This window comes from Schistocerca piceifrons, chromosome X (genome assembly GCF_021461385.2).
Source record: "Schistocerca piceifrons isolate TAMUIC-IGC-003096 chromosome X, iqSchPice1.1, whole genome shotgun sequence".
Classification (NCBI taxonomy): Eukaryota; Metazoa; Arthropoda; class Insecta; order Orthoptera; family Acrididae; genus Schistocerca; species Schistocerca piceifrons.
Genome location: NC_060149.1, coordinates 79,490,830 through 79,505,591, shown reverse-complemented (window position 1 = coordinate 79,505,591; position 14,762 = coordinate 79,490,830). Strand labels below are relative to the sequence as shown.

General features: G+C 42.7%; 1 protein-coding gene across 1 annotated transcript in view; it reads left to right on the top strand.

Moving 5' to 3' along the window:
• Window positions 1-842: 842 nt before the first annotated feature.
• Window positions 843-14,762, top strand: part of LOC124722184 (carboxylesterase 1C) — a 148,454-nt gene continuing 134,534 nt past the window's right edge. The window contains exons 1-2 of the mRNA XM_047247383.1: window positions 843-1,064; window positions 1,116-1,230. Of these exons, the coding sequence (XP_047103339.1) occupies window positions 843-1,064; window positions 1,116-1,230 (337 nt within the window). The remainder of the gene's footprint in view (window positions 1,065-1,115; window positions 1,231-14,762) is intronic.

Below are 14,762 nucleotides of genomic sequence, written 5' to 3'. Positions count from 1 at the left end.
TCCGCACCGCTCTCCACGAGACCACTATACAAGAGAAGGTCCATGACAAGGCTCTACGAGTTTTTGACAAGATCGATGCCCTTAGGGACGAAGTTCGACAATTAGAATCGGTAGGAACGGTAAACCCTGCAAGATGGCACAAGTATCGAGTACCGAAGTCAATAACGTTTCACCCCCCGTAGGCAATCTGTCATAACACAAGGAAGCAGTCACACATAACAGCCTTGACACATTTCACCCTCCACAGGAGATAGACATCACCAAAGACAGCAGGCTAAAGAACTCACTGCGCGCCCATGCCTAACTGAATGTGTAATAAGGTTTTTCCTTTTATCCTTACATCCCATCCTAGAAGAATAAGTCATCAAGGATGATCTCTTCAGTCCACAATACACACTATATTAAAAAAAAAAAAAAAGTGAACGGGACGAGAAAACGGGCGCTTCTGGGAAATGTATTAAGGCGTGTGGAGGTAGCATTTGGAAACGGTCCGTGGCTCATCAGTACGCGGAGTGAAGAAAGCGACGATTGTTTTCACACGTTCCAGTCCGATATGATACTTCACGGTCTTCTCGTCTTCTCCGTACAGCGGTGATATCCCAGATGCGTCGACATTCGCCTGTTATCCATCCACGTTAGCCCATTTCCCGTCACTAACGAGCAATGCGAAGGACTCAATTGAGAGTGTACAGAGCGCGGAACGAAATTGGCGGAGAACACGGATCACGTTACCGGCGGTGAAGAGGGGGAACAATCGAAACGCGGTCCGGAAGGAAGTGCGCGTGCGCGCGGCGTGGCGTGGCACGGTACGGCAGCGGCGGCGGCGGCGGGCAGTCGGCGGCATGCGCGCTCTGCTGCTGCTGCTGCTGGTGGGGTGGCCGCCGGCCAGGGCCGCCCGCTCGCGGGAGGCGCCGCGCGTCGTGGTCGCGGGACAGGGCGCGCTGCTGGGCCGCGAGCTGCTACTGGCGCGCGGGCAGCGCGTCGCGCAGTTCCTGGCCGTGCCGTTCGCCCAGCCGCCCACGGCCGCCCTCCGCTTCGCGCCGCCGCGCACACGGCCGCTGCCGGCCTGGGACGGAGACCGCGACGCCACGGCGTTCGCGCCCGCCTGCCCGCAGTCCCGCGAGGAGCTCGAGCGCCAGGAGCTCGTCTTCAAGCTGCACCTCGCGGAGATGCTCGACGAAATCACTTTCGACGAGGACTGCCTCTACCTCAACGTGTACGTGCCGGACGGTAAGTTCGTAGAACTCGGCTTCGCCGGAACTCGAACTCGTCCTTCTATACGTGTCTGGAAACTTCCACTGTTCCGCGCTACATTCTCGAAAACATTATCCGTCGTGTGTAACAGGCGACACTGGTGGGATTGGAATGGAAAATTGAACACTGAAAGTAACAGATGAATTTGGTCATCGGAAAAACTGACGACGGCCGAACTAGGGAGGATATAAAATGCAGTCTGGCAACAGCGAGAAAAGCGCCTCTGAAAAAGAGAATTTCGCGACATCGAATATAATTTCTGATTTCAGAGGTCTTTTCTAAATGTACCTGTATTTGTCTGAAATCTAGATCTAAACGGAAGTGAAACGTGGACGATACACAGTTCAGGCGAGAAGAGTAAAGAAGAATCGGTAGAAAAATGTTCAGATGTGTGTGAAATCTTATGGGACTTAACTGCTAAGGTCATCAGTCCCTAAGCTTACTCACAACTTAACCTAAATTATCCTATGGCCAAACACACACACCCATGCCCGAGGGAGGACTCGAACCTCCGCCGGGACCAGCCGCACAGTCCATGACTGTAGCGCCCTAGACCGCTCGGCTAATCCCGCCCAGCGAATCGGTAGAGAAACGCTTCTATCGGAGCATAAACAGACGAATATGCTCCTGTTTATCAAAAGATACTGATTGTAAAGTAAGGTACCAGCTGCCTCATTCTACCTTCCCCTGCGCCTTTAAATAAATATTTTCACAAAAATTTTGGCACGCGAACAGATTCGCACTCTTTTTAACACGCTGCTCGCCTCTCACTGCCGCAAGCTCACCTCACTGTAACTCGCTGACGCCCACTAGTCCTTCGTTGCAAGTTGCTCATACCCATTCACTCCGACTTACCCATTCACACTCACTCATTCAGTTCACCTCTCTTTGTGTCTCTCTGACTGCCACTGTTTCACAGCCCCTGTCTTCTTCGTTCTGTGCTACTTCGTCAATAGAAGTCGTGATAGAGCCTCGGAAAAAATTCCGTTTTTATACCATTCGTTTTGAAACACATTTGGTAGCTCACGCTGTCGCATGCCTACCAAATAATACTTATCATGAAACTTTCCTGGCAGTTTAAAACTGTGTGCCGGACCGAGACTCGAACTCGGGACCTTTGCCTTTCGTGGGCAAGTGCTCTACCAACTGAGCTTCCCAAGCACGACTCACGCCCCGTCCTCACAGCTTTACTTCTGGCAGTACCTCGTCTCCTACCTTCCAAACTTCACACAAGCTCTCCTGCGAACCTAGCTGTGAAGACGGGGCGTGAGTTGTGCTTGGGTAGCTCAGTTGGTAGAGCACTTGCCCGCGAAAGGCAAAGGTCACGAGTTTGAGTCTCGATCTGGCACACAGTTTTAATCTGCCAGGAAAGTTTCCAACCAGTGTCCACTCCGCTGCAGAGTGAAAATCTCATTCTGAATACTGATAATGTTGGGCACCACAGTTGACACTAATTTTAAAGATTAATGAACACCATCTCAGCTGTATTGTTACACATTTACTGCGCTGCTACGGATTTCACTCTCAGCAAATCTTCAGATTGCCGACTTGTTCTCAAGTTAGGATGTAATGGTCGGTTTCGTACGTAATGTCACAGACCAAATCCAGAAACAGTGATCACAAACAAATACCGACCGTCTGGTGAAAGTATGGCGAGCAGGCACGGCATGCTACGTACAGTAGCAGCTTCGTAAAAGACACCATTCTATTCTTCATTTGACACCTTTTCACATTATAGCAGCAGGAGATGGTTGCATTGCTCTTACCTACTCGCTATCCAGCTCTAACAGAAGTAAAAACATGATGAACCATGGTAGAAAATTTCCGCATCTGTCACTTCCCTGTCTATGACTGATAAAGAACAAAAGAACAAGCGTGGGCGCCGGCCGCTGTGGTCGAGCGGTTCTAGGCGCTTCAGTCCGGAACCGCGCGGCTACTACACTCGCAGATTCGAATCCTGGATGTGTATGACGTCCTTCGGTTAGTTAGGTTTAAGTAGTTGTAAGTCTAGGGGACTGATGACCTCAGATGTTAAGTCCCATAGAGCTTAGAGCCATTTGAACAAGTGTGGGCGATATTAGAGACATTCACCCTACGTACAATTTGGCTACTAATGATGGGGAGAGGTGCGAGTTAGTCATATGATGCACTGGACAATGCATTCTCTCCATGTGAAGCTGACAATTGTCTCCCAGCGTCTCTAGTTGAGAACAATAATTATGAGAAACATTTGAAGTGGCTTATGATTAGTGCTTTTTATATATATATATATATATATGTCTATGAAGAGTGATTAATCTTCTGCCATGCCATGACACCACACATTTCCCCACAAAGACTTAAGAATGCAATTATATAGAAGATTACATACCAACCATGCATCCACTGTGTGTGTGTGTGTGTGTGTGTGTGTGTGTGTGCGTGCGTGCGCGTGTCTATTCACTGTTATGGTTTGAAAGAGTGGCCATTATATGTCTCATGAAGAAACGAGAAATAGTTTTCTTTGAAGGCTGAAGATATTTTTGATAACAGGGCTAACTATACTGACGTCTGTCGGTGGGGCTGGTAAAGATGAGCTAAGTTTTTATCGTATTTTCAATATTGATACTTTCCCATCCCTAACTCTCCGATGGTCAGCATACGTCAATTTCCTATTCCAGGTCGCAGGAAAAGAGTGAATAAAGAAAGTTCAAACGTTTTTGAGAAGTCTCTGGATGTTACTTGTAGGTCTGTCAGACATTGTTTTGAGAGTAGCAAACCTCGGAAGATTCGATTAGCTTCCTGCACGCTCAGAAAACACAATCGTGTTCTTGTGTGCAAAACCTGCATTCGAAAGTCTTGCTAGTGCAGTTTAAAAACCACGCGCAGAGCCCGTTAATTCGGCGACTATGTATGCATATCGTCAACAAAATGAGGCAGAGCCACAGAAGACAACTGGATAATAAATACATGTTTTGTAAAAGTACTAGGGTTGGCTACTGCGATGCAAGTGTCATTGATTGACTGAAATATTATTCCAATTTTTTTCTGTATTTTGGTGCTGTTCCATGCAGTCTGTCAATGAATGGACGCATGATTGGTGTGTAATCTGCCGAATAACTGAATACTTAGTATCTGCGAGAAATTGCATGCTCACATATCAATGTAAACTGGCACACATGCACACTATCAGTAGATACGTAAATGCTCAGAGTTGCAATTCTCTATGGCAGGTAGAATGGCCATCAAGTGCATTAGTGTTGTTTATGTTTATTGTTATTATCAGGTTTGGTTGGGTATACAAGGGTCGTGAACAGTGTCAAATGTTGAGTGACCCCTATGAAGGACATAGAAATGCCGCATACTCGTGTAAGATGGCATTATCCATACCTGACTCACTCACTGTCTCTGTATGGCTAGCTGGTCGAATCGTAAAATATCCAGATTTGTATAGCATTTGATTGTCATAGTGGCCCAATATTGGACTGTATGGGAAAGTGACGGCCGGCATACTCGTCGTCCAGATAACACCCGACCACATCTGACAACCACCCGAGAGGATCATCATACTGTGCACCAAGCACATCGTAGCCGCTTCCCATCCGAGAACAAGTAATGGACTACTTGCAGCATTCTGTGTCATTGCGCACCATTGGTCAGAGACCAGCAGCAGCCAGACTAATGAATTATCGTCCCCTGCATAGGCTATCTTTAGCACCACAACACTAATGACTGTGTTTGGTGTGATGGCGTGAGCGGGAAGCACGGACTGAGGATGAATGGTGTACATTCTGTTGATTGTGTTCAACAATGAATCATGGTTCTGCGCTACACCAGTTGAGGGTCGGCGAGAATGGAGTCCACCTGGGGAGAGAACCCATTCTTCCAATGGTTTGGAGAGCCACAATAGTGTAACTCCTGTCGTTATGTTGTGGGGAGCTATCAGGTATGACTTCAGATCATGGCTGTTAGTGACTGAGGGAATTTTGGCGGTGCAGGTGTACGTTATGAAACCCCTGCGTCCTCATACATTGTATCTCATTGGACATTATTGTGATGTCATTCCCAATAGGACAGTTGTCGTCCGCACATGGCACGTGTCCCTATGAACTGACTGTGTAATGTTTAAGTATTCCCGTGAGCAGCAACAGTCCTAGAAACTTCCTTGATAGAACATGCATGGGACCAGCTCAGACGTCTACTCTAACTCAGTGCCAATATCCAGGCTGTATACGACTAGTTACAACAGTTGTAGGCCAGCTTACCTCAGGGGGGGATACAGCGACTTTATGACACCTTTCCCAACCGAAACAGTGCATTCGGCGAGGCCAAAGGGATGCAGCCTCATACTGATTATTGGGCTCACACTGCAAGTTCTTTGCAAATTTGACTCGATGCTGTAAACATGACAGTAACATCACATAAACTCTGAAAGTGTGGAGTTTTATTTCATTTTCTCCGCCCTTTCTGGACGCTTCACTTTTTTGTCAGGCAGTTTATATTAAACAGTTCAAAGTGTCGATTAACTGGACACGAAAGAGACAAACTACCAAAAATGTCACTACCAAAGCTCGAAGCTATGATGTGAAAATAAATTGACACACAAGTGATATGAACCACAAATACAGTCTGTTCGAAATTATTTTAGGATTGAAACTACTGCAGCCGGCCGAAGTGGCCGTGCGGTTCTAGGCGCTGCAGTCTGGAACCACGTGACCGCTACGGTCGCAGGTTCGAATCCTGCCTCGGGCATGGATGTGTGTGATGTCCTTAGGTTAGTTAGGTTTGACTAATTCTAAGTTCTAGGGGACTAATGACCTCAGAAGTTGAGTCCCATAGTGCTCAGAGCCATTTTTTGAAACTACTGCAGGAACATGTGGATGTGCAGTGTGGAGTCCCTACATCCACATATTTCATAGCAGGCATTTTTTACCACCACAAAAATTGCTTGAAATTATCCATCTCTTTTCGTACCGATCTTTTTACTTATTTTTACTTTGTCATCTTTCTTCTTACAGTTCAAGTTTTCCATATTTCGGTTCTCTTTTAGATATTATCCCCATCGCTACCATCACGTATTGGAATTAAGAACCATTCGCAGTCGCAAAATGGGTTTTGTGGGTGACAGCTGCCATCAACTAATACTGCAGAACTAGATATGAGAATATTGTTCATCTTAACTATGACACTTCGTTAGAACTTTTTTTTCAAACAATTGTTGTATTTCAATCGAAACAAGGGCCAGAATACCTCGATTCTGATAGTTAATTTTACTTATTAGACAATGTTTTAAATACTATATACGACTTTTCTAACACTTTTTATAATACTTTGCCTAGACAAAATCCAATTTCAGTTTCTTAAGCGTCTCATTAAATATAATCACTTGTGCGTCACGTTAATATTGTTGGATTTTTATTTTTGCGTTTTTCTTGTGATTTTTATTTTTTATTTTTTTTTTTGCTTTTAGCCCTTTCCACTGCATTTTAGCCATGTTCAGTTAGTATATTGTATACCTGATTTGCATGCGATCAGAAATGGCAGTTTGTGAGGGACTCCCAATGTCATTTAGCGTCACTGAATTATTTGTACAATTGTCTTTCAGTATGGCTTACAATAAGTAGTGTCGTAATTCTGACTGAATACTTGTTTGACAGTATGAAATTGACGTCATTAAGTCACTAGAATAAATCGGCTGCCTCGGCTGAAGCGGGAAGGTGTGGCGACAGTTTGGTACGATATCAATGAGTATAGCTAGCAGACGTTTTGACAGCCACAAATGTCATTTCTTTTCAAAGATGACAATGTATTTTTATCGCCTAAGGTGAAGGTAACAACACTGAGGCAGCAAGGTATTTCAGTGGATCGATCTCGTGTTATTGTTTACGTGCAGAACAATAATTAATGAACATTGTTCTAAGTCCAGAATGAGATTTTCACTCTGCAGCGGAGTGTGCGCTGATATGAAACTTCCGGGCGCATTAAAACTGTGTGCCGGACCGAGACTCGAACTCGGGACCTTTGCCTTTCGCGGCACACAGTTCTAATCTGCCAGGAAGTTTCATTGTTCTAAGTTTTTGGTTGTCATTTATAAAGTAAAAAAAATTAGATCAACATATGGAGCCGTGAACCTGCAATCCTGGCCAGTAAACGACTGTAAGACAAGTATATCTATGAGAGTTGTGGATTTGGAAATCAGCGTTATTAGTGGGGGCTCGGATTAATGCCACTTCAAAGAAACTATAAGCAGTTGTTAACCACGTAAAAAAAGCTTTTATTGTCAGGGTTGATATTGTCACGTCATAAACACAACCAAGTCTAAATCCAAGAGCAGGGTCGTCAATGAAGTACAACACTTAACACTGAAAGCACGTCCGTTAGGAACACCAACGTACAGCCATAATAGAGCTCCTGGAGGGAGGTTACTGCTACTAGTATTTATACAGATGTTGAATATTCTAGAATATACAAACATTACATTGCAAATGTAATAAAAGTCAGGGAGCTTCCAGAAATGATATAAGACACTACTGAGTGGAAAAACGCAAAATGTGTCAGGAGGTTGATTCGTTTGTTTCCAAGACTAGCAATTACAAGAAGTGCAAAAGTGGCTGAACTTAATTATTTGAGGAGCTCACTGATATGCTTCTTCCAGTTCAAGTTTTCATCATTATATACATTATAAATTTAGGGTTTTCTATCTTACTTACTGACTCCTGTTCATGTGGTGCATCAGTTGTTGATACGACCCTATTTGTTGTACAGAATTGAATATAGTGCGTTTTCTTAAAATTTAGGGATAGCTCATCTTCAGAGAAACTCTTAATAAGTCTTTGAAACATATCATTAACAGTCTATTCTGCTGCTTCCTCTCTAACAGGACTTACTATAACACTATTATCGTCTGCAAAACGTACCAACTCTGCATCTTGAATGTTAAGTGGAATGTCATCCACATCCTCTTACTATGATGAGCATCAAAGATAGCCCCTCCCATCGAAGCTTCGCGATCGTCGAAAGGGAGTTCGATTTCCTTGAATGAGAAGCCTCCATCGTTGATATGCTTCTTATTACTTTAGAAGGGCATCAAAATGATGACGACTACGTCTCCGTGCTTTAGTCTTCTTGATGAACTATCATAGTTCATAGTCCTCGACTTTGTATGTGACATCCTACAAGTGACGAAGGATACGATAAGGCCATGGCACTTAAGTAATATTTTCGGTAGTCCAACTCTGACGCACAGGCGTAAGTGCTCATACCATGTCTCACGGGTTGTATGTCAGAGACCAGTGCTTGGATTTATAGCGCTATCGGTCTTTCTCCTGTGCGTTCAGAGTCTGTATGCGAACCAGTCGTCTTGCTTCTTCGGTCTTGGTGATGAGGTGTTTCACATACTCATCCTGAGTATCGTCCAGTTGAAACGGAAACATTTTATCCATTGCCATTTCGGCCTCGCGACTTCGTTGTGATGTATGTAGAGTTGCACTCTGCTAAACTACAGTTCGGCAGTTTTGGTACAATATATAAATGACATAGTAAAGGGTAGGATTACCGGTGGTATTGGTAGCATTGGCAGGAAAAGAAACATAGAAGAGTGTGTGAGAAACTGGGAGCCTACGACTTATCTTTGTTTTTTGTTTGTTTGTTTTGCACATAATTAGAACCGCATATCGATCAATGTTAGTCCACGGAGTAGTTGACATCCTTAAAAAATATAAATTGCATTTTATAAGTGATAAAAAATAGTTAATAGCGTGACTTTTTATGTGACGAAAGAAATTATTTTTGATGCAAGAGCAGTTTACATGCCCAAACATAAAAGATTCTCTACAACTTCTGTTGTTATTTTGTACTCAGTGGAACGTTCTTCATCACGATCAAAGGCAAGAGTTTCCTGTTATTATTGATAAGTGCGTAAGGTGTTTATGAATAACAGAAACATGTTTTATATAAGCTCGAAGAAGTATTGAAAGGAAGGTCGATATATTTCTGTTTCGTAGTTATTTTTATTTTACATTTTTTTTTTTTTTTTGAGGAAATTGCGTTTTCTAGCACTATATGATATATCTGTATTTTTTTCATTTTTACTACAACATCTATGTTTCACGTTACAAATGAACAATTTTCGGATAAAACCAGAAATAAACAGTGAAAATTTTATTTTTAAGTAACAGACAGGAGGATAACTTGGTACAAGAAAAATGTTCCATAAGTTATGTGGCATTTTATATATCCTGGCTCAGTTTCTAAACGCTTCATCACTGCCAGTTTTTAGGAGAACCTAGTAAGAGACTGATTTCTTGTGCAAACAAGGCAATCGAAATGAGGTAAAGCCCAATAGGTATGCAACGAACCTACTATACACGTAACGCAGTTACGATCTTAAGTGATTAAAGCTACCACCAAACTGCCATATTCTATGCTGACTTACGATAGTCTACGGTAGCCTATGGTAGTTTTAAAACTGTAGCTGTATGCAAATGTCACGACGGGCAGTAGAGTGTCCCAGTCTCTCTGTGCGAGATCAGCATACTTCGAGAGCTTATCTGCCAATCTTTTATCAAAGCTTAGATGCACGACTGAAAGAAAGAAATCTGTGTTCCAGTCCCGATCCGGCACAAATTTTCATTGTCCTCATTCCATTATACAGTTAATGGTTGCCCAATTTCGCAACTGAGAGTAAATTTCACGTACTATCGATAGTGGCTGGAACAAGGATGAACGATGTGGGGTGTTCCCACTACGCTTCATACGACCTCATGAACACTGGCCTTCGAGCATATGATTTTAGAATGGTGGGTCATTACTGTTGTCGGCACCGACTCGAATGGCAAAAAGTTTCTGTACATGATTAAGGAATATCAGAAATTGTTGGCAAAAAGTTTCTGTACATGATTAAGGAATATCAGAAATTGTTATTTTTTGTTCTGCCTGGAAATGTGAAAAATGGCGAAAGGGGGAACGCACATAACATTTCACATGTGCTAAAACTGTAATTAGAATCTAATATTGAATATTTTCGTACATTTAGTAATTTACTGCTCCGTTCGAACACATTCTCCTCCCGGGAAGGAAGCGCAGCTCAAAAAGTACAGTACTGCTACAAACTGCAGAGACTTTACTGTCTATCAGTTCTCTTTGTGGGAACCACTTTCGACAAGAAGGTTTCCTAATAAGGCCAACAACTTCGAGAAAATATCCCAGCTCCTGAGTCGGCCACGGTGGCCCAGCGGTTCTAGGCGCTTCAGTGCAGAACCGCGCTGCTGCTATGGTCGCAAGTTCGAATCCTTCCTAGGGCATGGATGTGTGTGATATCATTAGGTTAGTTATGTTTAAGTAGTTCTAAGTCTAGGGGTTGATGACCTCAGATGTTAAATCCCATAGTGCTTAGAGCCATTTTTTTCAGCTCCTAAATTTCATTTTACCATACATCAGAAATAGTATCAGAAGCAGGTAACAATCAAATCACTATAAAACTGTAATACTTCATCACATTCACCCCAAAGGAACTACAAACATCGGTCCCCTCAGACAAGCTAAGAACTTTACAACGTCCCTGGTGATTATTTTCCTGCAAATAACAGCAGAAAATTATGAGTGACTTATTAAATTAAAATTGTGAAGGCACATTTTCTGCGCATTTTTTGCCGGAAGCTGACGAGCCCGAAATTCATTATTTTTCACCTTGTACACGAGGCTTTTCTCTGAACAGAGCACATGTTGTAACAAGAAGTGTACATTATTTTGTTTAAAACTTGCCATTTAGTGTCCTCGTGAGGGAAACATACGTTCATTTTAATTTATGTATGGCTGTGACACTGATAGGCGACATAAACGCTGGTAGGCAATGCATCACGTGCATCCTTATACATTTTAATATCGCTTTCTGCTAACGTAAGAGTTTCATTGTTCATTTTTGATTTTGATCATCACCAATGACATGTCTGTCCAAATAACATCAACATTGTTGAAGAGGCGGCAGCATTTATTATTAATTACAGGTACTTATAGTTTTGGCTAATATAGTACCTAATTGATCGACTTCACATCGTCACAAGGCGTCGTTTTACACCATGGAATGAATGATTAAAGAAAAAGCGAAAATAAAACAGAATCAATTTTCTAATCAACCTGCCAATGCGCTGATCACACCTGAGTTTGGAAATGGTACAGCGGAATTGTCCGTTTCCTTTTCCGCAAATTTTGAAATAGTTTGTTTTGTTCCTCTTCAGGAGTTTGGAACAACCGACGTATAGATTCATATGGGTGCAGCTTCGAACATTATTTTCTTCTGCTTTCTAGTCACACCAGTAATCTCGGAGCTCATTTCTTTCGTAAATATAACATGCAGCCACCAAGTGCGACGATATTTGACTGGCATACTCAGACAGTTTCACATCGACATCTGGTTTGAATCGAGATCACTGTTTCATTTACTTATGGATCTTGCGAAGCATGACTGTTTTGATGCCTCTGTGCGCACTGTAATTAAACTTGTCTTGGCTCACGATCCCTAGGGCAGCCGTAAGTAGGGGACCGTAGTTATTCCGAGAGTCATCATTTAAAGTCTGTTCCTGAAATTTTGTAAGCAGGCTTTCTCGGGATACTTTACGTCTATCTTAAGATTTTGCTAGTTCAGTTCTTGAAGCATCTCCGTGACACTCCCCCACAGGCCAAACAAGCCTGTGATCATATGTGCTACTTTTTTTCTATTTGCGTTCAGTATGCCCTGTTAGTTCTATTTCAAACGGGTACCACGCAATTCAGTAATCTTCTAGGATGGGTCGCACAAGTGTTTTGTATGCATTTTCCCCTGTAGACTGCTTGCATATCCCCAATATTCTACCAATAAACCGAGGTCTGCCACCTGTTTTACTTACGACTCAGCCTATGTGATCGTATCATCTCACAGCCCTACAAAGGGGTATTTGCATGAACTGAGTGAGTCCAACTGTGACTCGTTGATATTATATTCATAGAATACTATACTTTTGTGAAGTGCACAATTTAACATTTCTCGAAATTTCAAGCAAGTCGGTAATGACTGCACCACCTTTGAAACTTATCAAGATCTGATTGAATACCAGTGCAGATTCTTTCGGTCAGTACTTCGTTATAAATGACTGCATCTTCTGCGAAAACTTTGAGGTTACTGTTAACATTGTTCGCAAAGTCATTAATGCACAACATGACTAGCAATAGTCCCAAAACACTTCCCTGTAGCACTCCAGAAGTCACTTCGACATCTACTGATGACTCTTCATGCAAGATAACATGCTGTGTTCTCACTACCAAGAAATTCTCAATCCAGTCACAAATTTCGCTTGATACCCCACACAATCGGCCTTTCGTTAATAAGCGTAGATGTGGTACTGAGTTAAATGCTTTTCCGAAATCGAGAAATACTGCACTCACTTGACTCTTTGTATCTATGGTTTTCAGTAGATACGTTATGTGACAAAAGTGCGAGTCGAGTTTCACATGAGCGATGTTTTTGGAATCCATGCTGGTTGGCATGGAGGAGCTCATTCTGTCCGAGATACCTCATTACTTTTGAACTCAGAATATGTTCTAACATTTTACAACAAATGGATGTCAAGGATACTGGGGAGAAGTTTTGTGAATCACTTCTGCTACCCTGTAGCCTGTGCTTTCTCCCAACTATTAGACACGGTTCAAGGGATCTACGATGGATTGTAGTTAGAAGAGTGGCTAATCCGGCCGCAAATTCAGTATAAAGTCTAAAAGTGATTCCATTAGCCCAGGAGCTTTGTATAGTTTTAACGATTTTAGCTGTTTCTTAATGCCACTGACACTAATATCTATTTCACTCGTCTTTTAAGTGGTACTAGAATCAAACTGGGACAACATTCCTGGGTTTTCCTTTGTAAAAGAACATTTAAAAACAAAGCTAAGCATTTCTGCTTTTGCTTTGCTACCTTCGATTTCAGCTTCCGTGAGTGACTGGACACTAACTTTGATGTCACTAACAGCCTTTACGTACGACCAATACTTACTCGGCTTTTGCGAAAGATCCTTCGACAGTATTCTCCTGCGATAGTCACCGAAAGCTTCACGCAATGCTCTCTTGACAAGCAAATGTGTTTCATACAACGTCTCTCCGTGTATTGCCCTACGCTTTATCTTATATCTACTATGCAGTAGACTCTCTTTGTTTAGAAGTTTCTTTAAAGTGGCTTTATACCATATTGTGTGTGTGTGTGTGTGTGTGTGTGTGTGTGTGTATTCTGCTCTAGCTTGTCAATGCATAACCCCGAAAGAGATCAAATTTCCCTTCTTTTATGTGTGCCTATCGACAACTCAACGCTTCTGCGTTCCAGTAAGTGGCCTCCTTCAATCCAAAGGTATTTACATTCTACAAGAACTTTCCTATAACATTTATTAAACACATAAAGCTTTATAATTGCTTTACTGTAGTTTCCCCTTTGTATTTTGGTAATTATTGTTGCTGTCTCATGGTCACATACCAGTTGCGATGTGAACATCTTCAAAGAGGTCAGGTCTGGTTGTTGCTATTGTATCTAATACATTTCCTTCATGAATGGAGTTCCTGAACTATCTGTTCTAGGTAGTTTTCAGAGAAGAAAGTTAGTAATTTCTCGCGGGATGTCTTGTCACGACCACTACAAACAAAACTGTAACCATCCCAATCGATCGTTGGATCATTCATTGATTCACTGCTCCATTTTCGTCTTTCATACGTATCAAGTAAGTCTCCTCTACTAAATTTCTACTAATAATGACGTAAGGTGCGTGTAGCATTATCGAATATTATCCCCAGCCCCTTTAATGGCCCATCGTAAGTTATTTAGTTTACACACTACTACACTGAAGCGGCAAACAACCTGGCATAGGCATGCGTATTCAAATACAGATATATGTAAACAGAATCCGGCGGTGCGGTCGGTAACGCCTATGTAAGACAACAAGTATCTGGCGCAGTTGCTAGATCGATTACTGCTCCTACAATGGCAGATTATCAAGATTTAAATGACTTTGAATGTGGTGTTATAGTCAGCGCACGAGCGATGGGACACAGCATCTCCGAGGTAGCGATGAAATGACTTTTCCGTACGACCATTTCAAGAGTGTACCGTGAATATCAGGAATCCGGTAAAACATCAAATCTCCGACATCGCTGCGGCCGGAAAAAGATCCTGCAAGAACGGGACCAACGACGACTGAAGAGAATCGTTCAACGTGACAGAAGTGCAACCCTTCCACGAATTGGTGCACATTTCAATGCTGTGCCATCAGCAAGTGTCAGCGTGCGAACCATTCAACATCATCGATTTGGGCTTTCGGAGCCAAAGGCTCACTTTTGTACCCTTTATGACTGCACGACACACAGCTTTACGCCTCGCTGGGCCCGTAAACACTGACATTGGACTGTTGATGACTGGAAACATATTGCTTGGTCGGACGAATCTCGTTTCAAATTGTATCGAGCGGATGGACGTGTACGCATGTGGAGACAACCTCATAAATCCATGGACCCTGCATGT